General features: G+C 33.0%; 4 protein-coding genes across 8 annotated transcripts in view; 2 read left to right on the forward strand and 2 right to left on the reverse strand.

Annotated features, from left to right (window-relative positions):
- LOC139992830 (uncharacterized) overlaps positions 1-3398 on the forward strand; it is a 4707-nt gene extending 1309 nt beyond the window's left edge. For both annotated transcript variants that reach the window (XM_072014054.1, XM_072014053.1), the window contains 2 exons: positions 64-249; positions 1897-3398. In XM_072014054.1, the coding sequence (XP_071870155.1) occupies positions 64-249; positions 1897-2124 (414 nt within the window). In that variant the 3' untranslated portion in view covers positions 2125-3398. The remainder of the gene's footprint in view (positions 1-63; positions 250-1896) is intronic.
- Positions 1-12183, reverse strand: part of Adsl (adenylosuccinate lyase) — a 25344-nt gene extending 13161 nt beyond the window's left edge. The window contains exon 1 of the mRNA XM_072014046.1: positions 11895-12183. Coding sequence (XP_071870147.1) covers positions 11895-12050 — 156 coding nt within the window. The 5' untranslated portion in view covers positions 12051-12183. The remainder of the gene's footprint in view (positions 1-11894) is intronic.
- LOC139992825 (uncharacterized) lies at positions 3551-8616 on the forward strand. 4 transcript variants are annotated; one of them, XM_072014045.1, is made up of 11 exons: positions 3551-5152; positions 5340-5518; positions 5691-5845; positions 6206-6335; positions 6437-7060; positions 7689-7778; positions 7882-7954; positions 8043-8117; positions 8201-8299; positions 8396-8470; positions 8539-8616. In XM_072014045.1, exons 1-11 carry the CDS (start codon positions 4961-4963, stop codon positions 8614-8616), a joined length of 1770 nt encoding a protein of 589 aa, XP_071870146.1. In that variant the 5' UTR covers positions 3551-4960. The 4 variants fall into 4 exon arrangements, with proteins under 4 accessions (XP_071870146.1, XP_071870143.1, XP_071870145.1 ...); XM_072014042.1 differs by lacking the exons at positions 3551-5152; positions 8043-8117 and having other exon boundaries at positions 5222-5518; positions 8396-8587; XM_072014043.1 differs by lacking the exons at positions 3551-5152; positions 7689-7778 and having other exon boundaries at positions 5223-5518; positions 8396-8587.
- On the reverse strand, positions 8881-14342 carry LOC139992824 (uncharacterized). Its single transcript, XM_072014041.1, has 4 exons — positions 14210-14342; positions 13270-13763; positions 12955-13161; positions 8881-11343 (listed from the first exon to the last, which is right to left on the reverse strand). The coding sequence occupies exons 1-4, from the start codon at positions 14340-14342 to the stop codon at positions 10123-10125; spliced, it is 2055 nt and encodes a 684-aa protein (XP_071870142.1). The 3' UTR covers positions 8881-10122.
- Between the last annotated feature and the right edge of the window lie 1127 nt (positions 14343-15469).

Raw genomic sequence — 15469 nt, forward strand, 5'->3', positions numbered from 1 at the left:
TTAATAACAATCCAACTATAAATATTTCTCAATGTATTGATATTTGAAATTTGCACTTGACAGGTTTTAGCTGTGTTCGCTATCGGATTAGTCGTCGATCCGTTAAATTCGTTCCAAAAGATTATGATTAGAATGCATTTCAAGCTTGACGATGCCGCGATAATTTACATCACTATCGCTGGCTACCTGATAATCAACACGCTTTTTATCATTTGTCAACTATTGGGAGATCGAATACCGAAAAGAACCGTAAGTTCTATTCACTTAAAATCGTCAGTATAATTTAGAAAACGTAACAATAAGCGTGCGTTTCAAAGCTAGAAGTTCATAAAATAATTCGTATAATAACAATCCAGAATAATCTTTGACTTAATGTAAAGAATAAAATATGTAGACATTCTGTCGTAAATTATTTAAAAACCGATCGCTTCAATTAACTTAACGCGAGATTCTACGAACCAGAAAACAGATTACGTGACAGGTCTAGCGATAATAAATGGATGAAGCGTCGCAATCAAGGGATTGCGTGACGATCACCAAAGGACGAATAGTATCACGTCAGTTTCATTTCCCATGTTTAGTATTTTCGACATAAATCTGTCAACAAGGTCGGAGTTTCCGTCGTTTTATTGGTCTCCAGTTAAAACCCTACCCATTTGCTAAATCATCATGCAGAAACTGCATATTTAATAACTAACAAACGTCCTTCGTGTCTGCAGAATATTCTTCGTCCTCGTTTGTAAAATTATTCGCACGTTTTAGTGTAAATCGACAGTCATAATCACGACTGTAATAGTAATTTATGAATGAGAAATCTATTTTAGCAAGTTGTATGTTGAGATAATTTTTTAAACAGTACAATAGCTTATTTTTAAAAGTATCGCGTTCATGATTATTATTTGTGAATACATTAAAAACTGTCTCCCATCAAAAAGGACAAGATATTTGTACTATCTTCAGAACGAGATCATTAAGTATTCAACGCAAGGTAACCAAGATTCGCTTATTTTTCATAGCTCATAAATGACAATGAAACAGCAAGCGGCCTCTAATATCTGTATCGATCTACCTTCGATATTATCTGTAAATTATAATTTTCTGGGGCACTGGAAATCCATCTAAGAGACACAAGACTAATTTAATTTTAATACTTAGGTTATTACAATCTACGACCGTTTCGTTCATACTAGTCTGTCAAGTATTGAAAATATATCACCGAGGTTCGATTATTTCCAAGCTGACTAAACTGTTCGAAACCATGCACGTGTTCCGTTCTAGTTTGATTAAAATTCATAACTTATCAACGTCCAAGTCCCCGTACTGTTTATCGACCACCTACTTTACAACGTCTATGTTCACGAAACGATCGGAACTTATAGTATCTAGGACTGGTCGCTTCGAGAAATACGATAATTAGTATCGTTCGTGTCTCACAACTGTGATAACAAGTAGAATAATTGCGAGGTTCGGCGCAAAAGTGAACGACTGCGTGACCTCCTTTGAACGATGCATGAAATTTTAGAAATAAGATAATTCGTTTTAAGTTTCGAACGTGTGCTCGGCGTAATCCGCAGAAAATTCTATTTCTAGGCAATTCATTCGTAAACTGAAAATTTTTGTCCAAATATCGTATTACATGACAGGACGCGTTCCTTACATGGCAAGACCAATGAAATATTTAAGAAATAACTGAAATTAATGTCTCAGAAATCTACGAGTTTGTCATGCTAACTTTTTTCTTCAAATTACTCTTTAAATATTTAAAAAGTCTATGTTTGAAGTTACGAACTGCGCACGTTCTCTATGTTTATGATTATTATCCTTGAAAAATGGAAGTAAAAGTAGATCGTCGATCTCGATACATTTTTGAGTAACATCGATCTGCTCTGATTGCAGTTGATATTGTTCTCCTCAGTCGGTGGGCTCCTGCACATCGTCGCCGGAAGCATAATTGTCTATAATTGGAGAAAGATTCTCGGCCCTTACTACAACAACAACGAATTCTATCCCAGCAAACAGTACATGGATATGTTCATATCAGGCGCAGTGTTCACATTTGTCAATGCTGCGGTTTTCTTCTTGGAAATATTCTTCATAATTTACTCGTCAAAAAGCATCGAGTGAAAAGGAAAGATACGACGTAGCGGTCTTTAGATTAGGAGAACAAGTATGAAACATTCGTGAAAATTATACTTACAAATGCCTGCTTGATGTAACTAGGAGAATAAGTTGTCAGTAAGTCAGGAAAAATAAATATTCATATTTTTATGTTATGTAAATTTTGAAAAAAATGTCGTTTCTATGGAGAGAAAAAAGAGATTGCTGATATTAAATATGTCACGTATTTTGCAAAATGGATTATCACAAGAGGCGATGAAAGAAAAGAAACAGGAGAATCGAAAAGAGATGGTTTGCCACCGAATGTGTTCTACATCATATACCGAAAAATGAAAAATGTAAAAATAATGTACACTGATATAACGCCCAAAAATAATTCACGAGCCAAATATTCAAAGATTAGTTGTAAGTTCTGATTCCGTCCAATCGTTTTAACGACGATCTAGTTTAGATGTTACTTGATTATATGCGTAGATTAGAAGAGTAGACATTTATAAGAAATGTACAAATCAAATAATGCAGTGAATTGTATACTGTAGAAGATAGCTTTAACCGATAGATCAGAATAATATTTTGGATTAATAGTTTCATAAAGTTCTTAGCTTTAGTCTTTCCTTTTAGCAACGCAGCAAATTTAGCAGTTAACAAAGATTAATCTCCAAAGATTTTCTACATACATGGTATATTTTATGATATATACAGTATATTTTTCATATTTTTAAGAAATCATAAAGATCCATTAAACAATATATATATATACATACACATATATTGAATATTATTTATAATCGAAAGTTTGGATAACTAGAGTAGTGTTCTTATACGTATATATAGTATACTATATGTATAATAATATAATCTGTAATCTCTATTTCTTACTTGTTGGTATCATACATTTTATATATGCTATAAATCTCAGAATTGCCATGAATATTTTTAGATAATTAGTGAAAAAAATTATACTTTTTATATTCATAATTGTAACTATGATAAGACCAAAAATTACAATTCATCTTTATATACATTTATCAACTTATAAATCTATTATATAGATTTGACAAAAATTTACGTGTCTTTATCAAAATACATTCCGTCCAATTGTAATACTAATCGAAATCTTGTAATACAAGATGTTCGCGAATTAATATTTCATATCGATAATCCTTTGTAATATAATTTTATAAGCCAAATGTAAAACTTATTATAAAAGAGAACGAAAGTATATAAAAAGATGTATTATAATGTACTCCATATAATACATGTACAAAATAAGCGTTGGAGGAATAACGTGTTTTATTCTTCAATTTTCAGTTCCAAGTCCCATATCCATTGTTTCAATAATAGCGGATTGTAATTCATTACACGACACATTTTAATCAACAATACGAACAACAATCTCTCTGTTGCCTAATTGACACGACAAGATCACCACACTCCCCTGAATATCGTCGCAGAAGAAAATTTGCAAATCTATCGATACGCGCCGTTTCGATATAACATAACATATATCATAACAATAAACAAAATGTAAAAAGCGATGATAGAGGTTCGCCCGATGACAGGAAGCTGATATAAAACCTCCTAAAGTCAACGATCATGGAGCATGAAGGTTTAAATTATCTTAAACCATTCTCCTTTTACGTGTTTTATTCCTCCTTGCAACACGAAATCTTTTTTCCAGACTCGAATGATTTGTATAAAAGTGTATACTCCTCAGAGAGCAAGTCAAATTCTAAATTGGAAACGAAGAAATTAAACAGAATCAGCGCGTGCGTTCGATTAGTAATAAGACCTCTCAGAATATTCCAATTCGTGAGTATTAATTACGAACATGATATTACGATACACTACTCTAGCTGATATTACACTCGAGGATATTCCATCGAAATTAATTGAATGAAAGTGGTAATTAAACGAGACTTTTTGATTAATTAGCTAGTGGTACTACTGATCTTTGTACTTATCATTTACACGATATCACTGGGTGATTCTACTTTATCATCTATAACGTGTATTTTACTGATCGTGCTTGCTGGAGTGTACGTTTTCGTCTTGTCGATCGATCTAATTAGTCAGTTCATCGGAGGAGAATTGAACACGACGCCGGTAATCACTTGTATGAAGAAAGTTTTCACGAAAAATTAACATTAATTTTTACATCGTATCTACCACGATAAAGATATAAATGAATTTCGAGGAGAAGCATAAAACATTTTTATTGCAGATGTTTCTTTTTTCCTTATTGGGCACGATATTCTTTGCAATCGCTGGAATCCTTTTATTATTAAATTACTCTTCACCATGGTACATAATAACAATGGCGAGTCTTTCTCTTTTCGCGTTCATCCTATTCATAATCGAAGTCTCACTGGTACTCGCGTAAGTCCTGAGTCGAATAAAATTTTCCAATTCCGATTTACCTATCAGTGAACTATGTGTTCCGTGTCAGATTTTGGAAACGTACCTGCAATCTCTGTCGGCAGTGCTGTTACGCGAAGCCGACTGAAGTATTGTTTCAGAAGGAAACCTGCGGCCCCTTGTCCGCCGAAGTGAGTTGAAACATTGAATATAAAACTTTATAGAAGGATAGAAAAGTAGAAAGATAGAAACTTTGCTTCTGCTGATTTCAAAGTTCAAGCAAGAACGATGCATTCCTAGATAAAATCTATTTAAATAAGATCTAATAAATAGTCATCTAAGACGAATTTTACAAATTATCTACCGATTGATAGGTCAATTTCATAATAGTATTATAATATTAATAGTAAGTAATCTATGTTCCTGGAGTGTAACGTTTCTTTTAAGGTATCTCTCTACAATCTAGACGGTCAAACATGACCTGATGACCAGCATCAGCAGCATCAAAGTACCTTTCGGAGAGGAAGACGCAGTCGCTGATCACAGTCATAGAAAGGTTTCATTTGGACGTCGACGACAATACGTCGATTGTCCAACAAGTGCACGGAGCTTGTGCTACGTGGAAGTTGCTGATGTTCAAACGGATCATCAGCAAACATTGAGCAGACAGTGCCAAGTAATGATACAAATACGCGCTATAGACGTATATATACGCACAGTAATTAAAATATAAAGATATTTTCTCGATGTAAATTTAAATACAATAACATTTTCTTTAAACATATTTATCCCTTAATCTTGTTCACAATTAGTTATTGTTGCGTCAAACTCGATTACTTTGCTAATTACAAAGATTTAATCAGACTCAGCGAGAAGTAAAAGAGATGCCTGTGCAAACTGTGAGCAGATGCGAGCTATGCAATCGCGCTATACAATTTTTCGCAAGCTCTTCAGCTGTGATGCAGCCTACGATTCAACAAGCACCTTGCGCACCTTGTCCTGCATTTCTACAGCTTCTTAGAGGATCAACGTGTTGTACAGGGTATCATTATGCTATATATATATGTTAGTATCATTATGCTGCATTCATAAATGATTAGTACAATTGACGTTAACAAAGAAATTCCCACGAAATTTCATACAACGTATATGTAGAAATTTTATTTCTTCGATGAACGAATGAAATATATTTTAATAATTTTTGTCATGATTAGTTGTAGGTGTGTCACAGGTATAATTCAACTATCGCAGCAAAGCCAACAGCAGCAAACGCAGCGGATAGAGCAATCGAAACAAGATAAGGAAACGGTAAAGGAACAAACGGACAGGGTGCAATCGGTGGAGAAGAAATCCTACGATATGTTGACGAGTGAGAAAGCTCGCCTAAATCAGGTTGCGAGTACAGGAGTTAATTTGACAGCAAACGTGTGATTTTTCTTAGTTCTAACAGTATAATCATCTTCCAATATTACAAAACGTTTTAAATTATGGTAAATATACGGATAAAACGTAGAAAAGTGATTATTTCTTCGGTAAACAAGAACAAACGAGAACAACGCAACGTTCTATTGTGTCACAGGAAATGCTTGAGCTATATATTTGATGTAGAAAAAATTTCACGCATTTCCTTTTAGTTTTATACTCCTTTATTATCTTTCTTACATCGGCGTATTTATAGTGTTGCTATTTAATTTCTTAAATTAATCACTAGACGTTCCCTTTTTCGAAGGCACCCAGCACGAAGCGCAAAATCCGAATTTAAGAGGAGTCTCGGAAACGAAAATCACGAAATTCACTCTCGGTTCTTACTGCGTGACACCGAAAACTCACATATCGTGCCAAACTGCCTCGAAAGCGACGTAAGCATATTTTATGTAAATAGCTTTGTCATGAGAGAAACACAAACTTCTTTTATCTTGAATTATTATTTCATCGACTTAGTATACGTATGTGTTAACAGGAAGAAAGATGAATCAGAAGAAGCGAAGAAGGTAAGAGTAAATGCAGTGAAAAAGGAGAAAGAGGCAAAGAAAAATAAAAATGAGAAAGATGAGAAGAAGAAAGTGAAACCAACGAGTAAGGCGAAGAAGTTGAAATCTCCACAGAAGACAAAGTTGAATAAAGACGTGGAACCTTCTACGGACAAACCAGAGAAATCTTTCAAGGAAACGGTATCCCCCACGTTAGAAACGTCAAATTCTCTTTTGGAAGCTACAGACAGACAATTGGAAAATATCCATAAATTGAACCCTGTAGAATCAAAGGTGTTAATTCCCCCACCACGCCAGGTAGCAAAAATGATAAATTGTTTGCAAGAAATCGAGAATCAATCGATATTTGAAGGTAATAAAGAAGACGATAAACAACGGAAAATTGATGCTGATCAGGAAGATGAAAAGAAAAGTACTTTTATTGAAGATTCGATCAGCATGGACGAAGTGTCAAACTATACAGTGTGTCTAAGTTCGAAAGAAAATGTAAAAAAGACTAAAGTTTCTAATGATCAATTGAAGAACGATAACTCAACTGTAGAACAGGCATTGGAAACTAATTCAGAATCTCAATCTCAAGCGGAAACACAGACGTAAGAAATACTTCCATTTGGATTAAATAGTAATATTGCTAGAGATTTTGTTTCTGTTTTCGTTTTTAAGTAACGATTAAATAATAGGTTTCTACTTGGAAAGAATGTGATAAGGAATGAAATTCTGTGAAATGCGAATAACAAGTAGAAGCGAAAAGAATGGTTTTGAATTTTATTCTCCATTTTAGATACGAATAAGTTATTTTTATTTTTTATCTTCGCATTAAGGTTTTATTCTATCGTAGATCTTTCAAAAAATTAATTTTATCTTGTGTTTCAAACATGAATAAATATACGAGTCAAGTGTGGACGTAATAACTCTTCTGCAGATTCTGTTTAACAAAAATACCAAAAAGACGCATCTTATAATAGCATATAATAAGCTTTAACACCTTTACAAAATACTACCTTAATCTCAATTTTATCGGCACAGTGCAGGGAAATGCTATCAATCTGACTTTAAAGTGAAAAGCGTTGCAAAATGCAATTGTGACCTGCATATTTCCTATCTTGTTTGACCGTAATACACAGCTGATAATACACCGGAAATTGTTTGCATTTATTGCTTTAAACCTACTTCTCCCGCATAACTCCATAAATAATCTTTCTTCATACCTTTATTCCTTAGAACTCATACAGAAATGACCAATTCAGCTACCAGAATGAAAAGAATGTATGGGTTCCGAAAAAACAACAAAGTTGAACCTACTAAACTGTCGTAAGAAAATAACATATCATTTTAAATTCGCTTCTAAAGTAGATACACGATTCTAGAAAAGCCATGAATATATTTTTATTCGCATTTCGAACAATATTTTCAGATACACTGAGGTCGATATTCAAACTCCTGAGTATGGTGGGAGTTCTAACCCCAGCAAGATAGAGACAGCAGAGGTAATCGTGCGACAAATGAATTAAGAAAAATTCTAGTACAATTTTATAGTCTTTAATAGATAACGCAGCTTTATAAAATATTTCGTAGGAACTTGTCGAAGAGAAACAGACCAATCCTGAACGAAAAGTTATAAATATTTGTCCAGTTTGCAACAGGACACAGGTTAATTCCTGAGACTTTAACATTAAATATATGTGTATTTAATAACATGTTTTATTTTATTATTTAAGTAAACATTTTCCCAGGTACCTGTATCGCCTAGTTCCTTACAGTATTATACTGCTCATAAAGACAAGCAAGGACGATTCTACTGTGAATATTGCGCGACTCCAAATACGATAAAGGTACAAATCAGAGGAATATTTTACATACTATGCATAGATAACATAATATCAATAATATATACAATATATATAAAAATATTATTTTCAATGTCCTAGGGATTATGTAAAGGTGAGCAAAAACGTTTAAAATGCACTGAATGTGGCGAGTATCTACGTACGAAGAGTAGTCAGGTAAGAAGTTCAGTTTTGTTACATAAAACTTATTTAGTAATTTACGTTACGCTTATTTTCATTTTCAGAGCACTCGAAATAAATCTGATAATTGTCCACAATGTGCTTCAATACTAAGACCTGCACAATCAAGTGTGCCAGCATAATTTTCTCAAAGAAAAAGAAAAAAAAAAGGAGAAAAACAGATAAAATGTATTCTTAGATGATTAAGGAAAAATATTCATGTACATAAATGAAGACTGTATGTCGAACGAATGAGTAGGAAGCAGCAAACAGCATAGACATAAATAAGTTCACTCATTGAAATTTGTCTATATATTGTAAATAATCATTTTATTATTCCTAGACTAGCAGGGCGTAAACATTCCTAAACTTATCGACAACTAAAAAGTTATTAGCCATGTAAAATATTTGAAATATTTCAAAACATTATTTATTTCATTAAAAAAGTGTGAGGTCGTTGATTACAAGAAAAAAGGTTTTTTAACAATGTTATATGGTCAGCGACGATTGTAAAATATTATAATGTATCATAAAACAGCATCGTATCTATCTTAACATCATTTCTAGTGTTTAGAATAAATTGTAATTTTCGCTTGGAAATTATGCTTTTCTTTGAACATTCATTGTACAATTGCATCGCAGCGATATAAATCATTTAATTATATAAACGGGATACAATAAGCAATTATACAGAGATCGTTTAATCTTACATGAAGATGAAGATACAAAGAATCGAAGCTAGAAAGAGTTTAACAATTTGTTTAGCTTCGAAAAAAAAGGAGCATCACTATAAGTACGATTAGAAAATAAAATTATATAAAGGTTGATTTAGATTCTTAGAATTACAATAATAAGAAATAACGATTGCCATTAGTATAGATTATTCTTTGGTATAAAACGCGTTTTACTTCACATTATTAGTATAATAGTAAATAATAGTGATAATTAATCATTAGGAATTTCGGCTTATATAAAATACGAAATTTTCCATACTCCATGTTCTATATTTAAGATATAAGTTTAAAAATGAATAAGTATATATACTTAACAAACAAAACTGTGTTACACGATTCAGGACATCAATTATAAAAAAAAAAAAACGAATCATCAAACTTTCTTTCAAATACTGATTAGCAAAACCTTTCAATTCGGCCATAACACACGCATCATGTCATATAACAATCTCGAATGTTAAATATTGGTAATTAATTTTGATCACAAATTTTTCCTCTTAGAAACCTCTATTTACGAAGATTAGACGATTCTGTTTACGAAGACACAAATGAATCTATGAAACTCAAGATACTTTTATGAAATATTAGCATAAATTCAACTTATCTGCGTTTTCTTAACTTTATGTTACATCATAACGGCACGCAACGAAGCAAAGACTACAAAATAATACACAGTCATATAACTTCCTGATATGATACTCGATGATCTTTATAGTTAATCTCTTGGCAAGATAAATCCTCAAAGTCTTCGAAAATGTTCTACAAACTATGGTTTGTCTTCTACAAACATCGTGCCTTTCGGATATATGGCAGGATTCGCAGCGTTTATTGGATTTTCATATACGAATCTCCCATCAGACTTCGATATAGGATTCAAAAAGATTCGTAATTATACTGCTGCGAATTGTTGATCATCTAATGATTGTTCAAATACTTGCAATCGTTTACAATTTTGTTAGATACCCCTGAAATGTTTACAGATTCACGACGGTACACTTCCATAGGCAAAAGTTCAGGAGAGAACCAACTAAAATTCTGATTGATCATCATAGGTTTCACATCATTCAATGGAAATTGTGAAAAATGATCACGATTTGGTTCCTGTCGAAATGCAGTTAACTCTTGGACATTTTGTAAATCGGATAACAAATTTTGACTTGGAAATTGGTCGTAGGTTGTTCTATTAATTTGTTCTGCGGTATTAATCGGAAAATTTTGATAGCAATTACTGTACTGATGACTATTTGCAAGCTGGCGATTAGATTCGTTCAAAGGATGAGAATGCAAAAAGTTATTCGATACGTGGCGAACATTAGTTTCTACAGGAATGTGTTCGCTTTTATAAATACTTCTATGCTCTTGTCTTACACATTTTTTACTATCACTTTCGTTTGAAATGTTTAAGACTTTAGAGAAATCTTTCACGAAACTATCCGTCGAATTCCAGTCATTAACAGGCTGGAAATCGTTCGAAGATGGCGTTGGTGAATTAAAACTACTGTTACCGTGAAACTGACAATGACAAGAACACTCTAATCTATAATTGTTAATTATATCAGAAGGAATATTCTTTAGATTTTTGGAAAAATCTTGAATACTACCTAAAGCATCGTTCGAACATCTTTGCAACTCGTTCCATTTAAGATTCTTCAAGCGTTTTCCTTTGTTTAAATACGTTAAATATGTACTAATCGCAGGAAGAACTGCTTTCGAGTGATCCGGTTGAACGCAATTCTGCTTGGAATGTTCGTGCGGTAAAGAATGATCTAAACTGTTTCTCAGATTTCCATTGATGTCACACGCTCCATTTGATTTGTACTTTTTCCTTGCAAGTTCCACCAACGAACAACAATTGGAACAAACCAAACTTTTTGATCGACATTTTTCAAGTTTGCATTGACTTGCTGGATTATCGAGACTTTTCAACGAATTGGACGACGCAGCTTTTATGGGTCTGCCTTTGTGAACCGACGTATCGATTGATTTTTGCATTCGTTGATTGTTTATTATGTTAGATCGTTTATTGACGGTCTTCTGTTTCGCACGAATCGCGACCTTTTTAGTTTTAACTGGCTCGATAAACGTTTCTGTTATTACTATATTGCCTTCTTCGTCACACGTTCCACTTTCTTCATACTATAGTTTGTTAATAATTCAAAGACTTATTTTAAACGAGAAATCTAGAATTCCCGATAATTGAAATTTAACGAAGAGATGTCCTGTGTTTGCAAAATCACAATTTGATCAAGTTAGCATATTTGTGAAACGCACGATGAACCATCGATAACCTTTGAAAAGATATATTTTCGAAACTGCTTCAATTGTAAACATGGTGTTAGTAATAGGATGCAAGAACATAGCAGAGAATAGAAAAATAATGAGTTATCTAAATTGATAGCAGAAAATAGTTAAATAATACTGTGATATAAATATTATAATGAATAATATTCCTAATTACATGAAAAACCATTTACGAATAGTTAACTCTAATGCCACATGTTCGTATATTATTTTCTTAGGAAAATATAAATTCATTATCTTGTTTTTGTCTTAACAAGCAAAGCAAATAAGGTACCTACACATGCAGCTGCCAGTAAAATCGGAGAAAAAAAAACTGATTATTTTCGCATGAGACTACAATACACAGATTAAACTGGTTATGATAATTTTGTTCGACAGTTACAAACCATCTCTGCCTTGGCCAAGTAAATCCATAGTTTCCGCCATGTGCTAAACTTGTATTGATCGCTGAAGTTATAACGCATTTCCTTCGAGGCGTATCTTATTGCCAAGGGACTGCGATAGTCACAATATTCACTATTTTCGATCGTCGACGCACTCATTTTCACCGCCTTTTTTATTCGTCCAATTAGTAATGCGAGTCTCAGAAAATACTTCGTATAACACGAGAACAAGGAAGCACGTGATCAGCTGATTTACTAGGCACGTTTATCGCTGTACGCTGTGCATTTTCTTTTCTGAACGCCAACGCTCACAGTGCCTCTTATGGTGGAAATATGAACTAGTTGATTTAAATGACCTTACTATAATTTGAAGTAATGTTTATTCATTTTGAATGTAATTTTAGTTTGAAAAAAGGAATTGTTCAAGATTTTTAGTATGGAAGAAGAATTTGTGTATACTGAAGTCTATAATTTGCACAAGAGTGTATAAAAATAATCGAATCTTGAGTAAACATTTAGATAAATAATTAACAGTACAATTAAATTAAATTCTTCTTTCTTGAATAAATGTAAATAAAATTGAAAAATCCATAGCTAACTATAAAAGAATTTATAAAAGATTGAATCACGCTTGGTTACCATGGTTGTTATTCAATAAGCAGGGAATGATTGTCATTTTTTTCTTAAAAGCGGAAACTGAATTACAACACGATATAAATTGCAATAAAAGCTCGAATATTGCAAGGTTTCTGATTCTAGTAAATCACAGTGCCATTTGCAGAGACAACTTAACAAGGGAAAGTACCCACGTTCCATTTTCTCATGGGACCATAATTGACCGATGTCATTGTTCTTCTTGCGCGAAAGGAAAATCGTATTGTTACTGATGACGATTTGCAAACACTGATCTCTCTTTGCCAAATTCTTATCGTTCTTTTAAACCAATAATCTTATACCAATAATCATTACTTAAACGTGACGATAGTTTTCCAAATTAATTAATATCTACATAGCTTTTTTTTAGCTTAAATACAGAAATAAATTTAATAATTGTTATACGTACTACGTTAAAAGGTGCCATGTTCGCATTAGCCCATTCTATGTTGACTTCGCAATTTTTAAAAAGCATGGCCGATTCAGGCACCAATCTTCTTCTCGCCATGGCGGCACCTCGATGGGTTTTATACGAAACCAGAACATAGCAAACGAAGCCGTTGAAATTTCTATAAACGGCCACTTTATCGATTTCATCGGTCATCTCGTAAATTTTCTAAAAAAAACAAAAACGAAAATAGGAAGATAAAAGGATCCACCTCCGATAGAATAAAAAACCAATGGAAAGGAAAGCATAATAAACCAGAGGACATTAATAACGAACCTTGATAATTGTTTTAGAATCGAGATTTCGAGGCAGCTGATTAATATAAAGCCGACAATTATTTGTGCTTGCAACAACACCGATTCTTTTCCCAGGATAAATTTCATGCTGATCTAATTCTTTAACAGCACGAGCTGCCTCTTCTTCGGTAGTGTACATAATAAAACAGTAACCCCTATTTATGCCAGAAAATTCCATCATCAAGCGTAACTCATAAATCGTTCCTACAGTACTAAATATAGGAACAATTTCCGGTTCGTAATAATCTCGGGGGATACTGCCAACAAAAATCTCGCATTTCGGACCAGGAGGAGGTCCTGTCCAGCCAGGAGGTGGACCGAGCTTCCTCTGACCATTAACTTGAGTTAATGTCAACTGGGAATCGGCTACGAATTTTAATAATTTTAAATTGCTTTCCATTTGTTCTTCCCTCAAGTCCTGTACTTTGTTGTCGGTTCGTAACTGTATGGCCGGCCGTCGATTGTGTAAATATGCTGGATTTGATTAAAAACGATTATTATAATACTTTTTAAACAGTGAGAATATTCTGATATAAAATACGTATGTTTTTGGTATAAAGAAAACATACTTACGTAACATTGAAAAACGTATTTTCTCAAAAAAAGTATTAATGGAAAAAAAAAGTAATTATACAATTGATTTGATATTTCTGGCCTCAGACATTATATTTCCAGAACAAATGACAATTGCCAGGAGATGATACGACTTCCAACGATAATTTTATCATTACAATAAATAGAAGAATAAAATAAAACACGACCATAATAAAATAGAATTCATCGCACTGGTGAATCTTTGGATATAAACGACTGAATTGAAATGAAATTATCAGACAATCACAGCTGGTTATGTCATTACGGCGAACCAAGATATTCGAAAATCCTGTCGTTTTCTATAAATATCCTTCAATATCACTTACCCAACGGTTGTTTTATACCGTCTTCTATGTTGATTTTATTGAAGGACTCGTTTAATTGTTGAATTGTTGACACAGACACCATTGTTCCCTCTGTATTGATTTGAACGTCGTCGTTCCTATTATTAATTGACATTTGTTTTCCTTTGTTATTATTACCACTAATCTGTTATATTGTCGCTAAACCGTCATTTTGGCAAAATTAATCCTATCTTTAATCATGACAAACACGAAGGAACAAAATTCGATCTGTTGGATATCTTTCTGGAACAGAAAATAGATACCGGCCAAAGTCGAGGGATCGATGATCAATAAACATACCACCACGGTTTAAAGAAGACTGATGCACGAACACGCGATGCACTAAACCACGGCTGTGCTATGGGCTATGGGTTAAGTGTATGAGATCAGATGGCGCTTATTTCGGACTGGTTGCCCCCCCATTGGGTAAATTTATTTTTTATTTAATCTTTGGAGGGGAGATGATATTTGTCTCTCCCTTCATTCTGCAAATCCTTTTTCCTCTTGTCACGCGTCAACGCTTTCTTATGTTTTTCCTTTCACGACTTCTTCGATTGCATTCTAGAACATGTGGATATTTGGAGATGAATATCAGTCTACATATGTACATACATATATATAAACTTTTCAAATATTCTTCTCAATGCTTCTATTTAACTGTTTTCTTTATTAGCAATCTTTTAAAGTGAAAATCCTTCTTTTTAATGGATATTTTATTGCTAAATCTACTACTTACTATCTATTACTTAAATCTATTATTTAAAAATTTAATTACTAAAATCTCTAGAAAATAGTATTTCTCTTAATTTTCGTTTCACAAACTTAATGTTTCTTTCTTATTGCTGTCTATGTGTATATCTTTTTGTATAAACTTTAGTTCAAATTTAACTAAAAGCAAATATAATCAATTAAAATATTGAATGATCTGATTAGACTATGTTATATGAATCCCTGCTCTTTAAAATATTATTTATCTGCTTATATTTATCTCTCCTTAGACGGATATGAATTCATAGGAATTTTCCATACGCAGCCCCGATTACTCAAAGTATTTTAGCTTCATCGATGTTACATTGTCTTCTCGGCAACTTGTTGCCCGCTCGAGGATCGAAATCAATGAATGCCAACAGCTGGCCGTTCGGATAGAATTTCCAATACAATGTATACGAGTCGGGATCGGGAAGAAAGAGAATGTGATTCGATTAAAACGTTTTAAAAACTTCTAGAACTTTTTATTCCATA

The sequence above is a fragment of the Bombus fervidus genome, chromosome 12 (assembly GCF_041682495.2).
Source record: "Bombus fervidus isolate BK054 chromosome 12, iyBomFerv1, whole genome shotgun sequence".
NCBI classification, from domain to species: domain Eukaryota; kingdom Metazoa; phylum Arthropoda; class Insecta; order Hymenoptera; family Apidae; genus Bombus; species Bombus fervidus.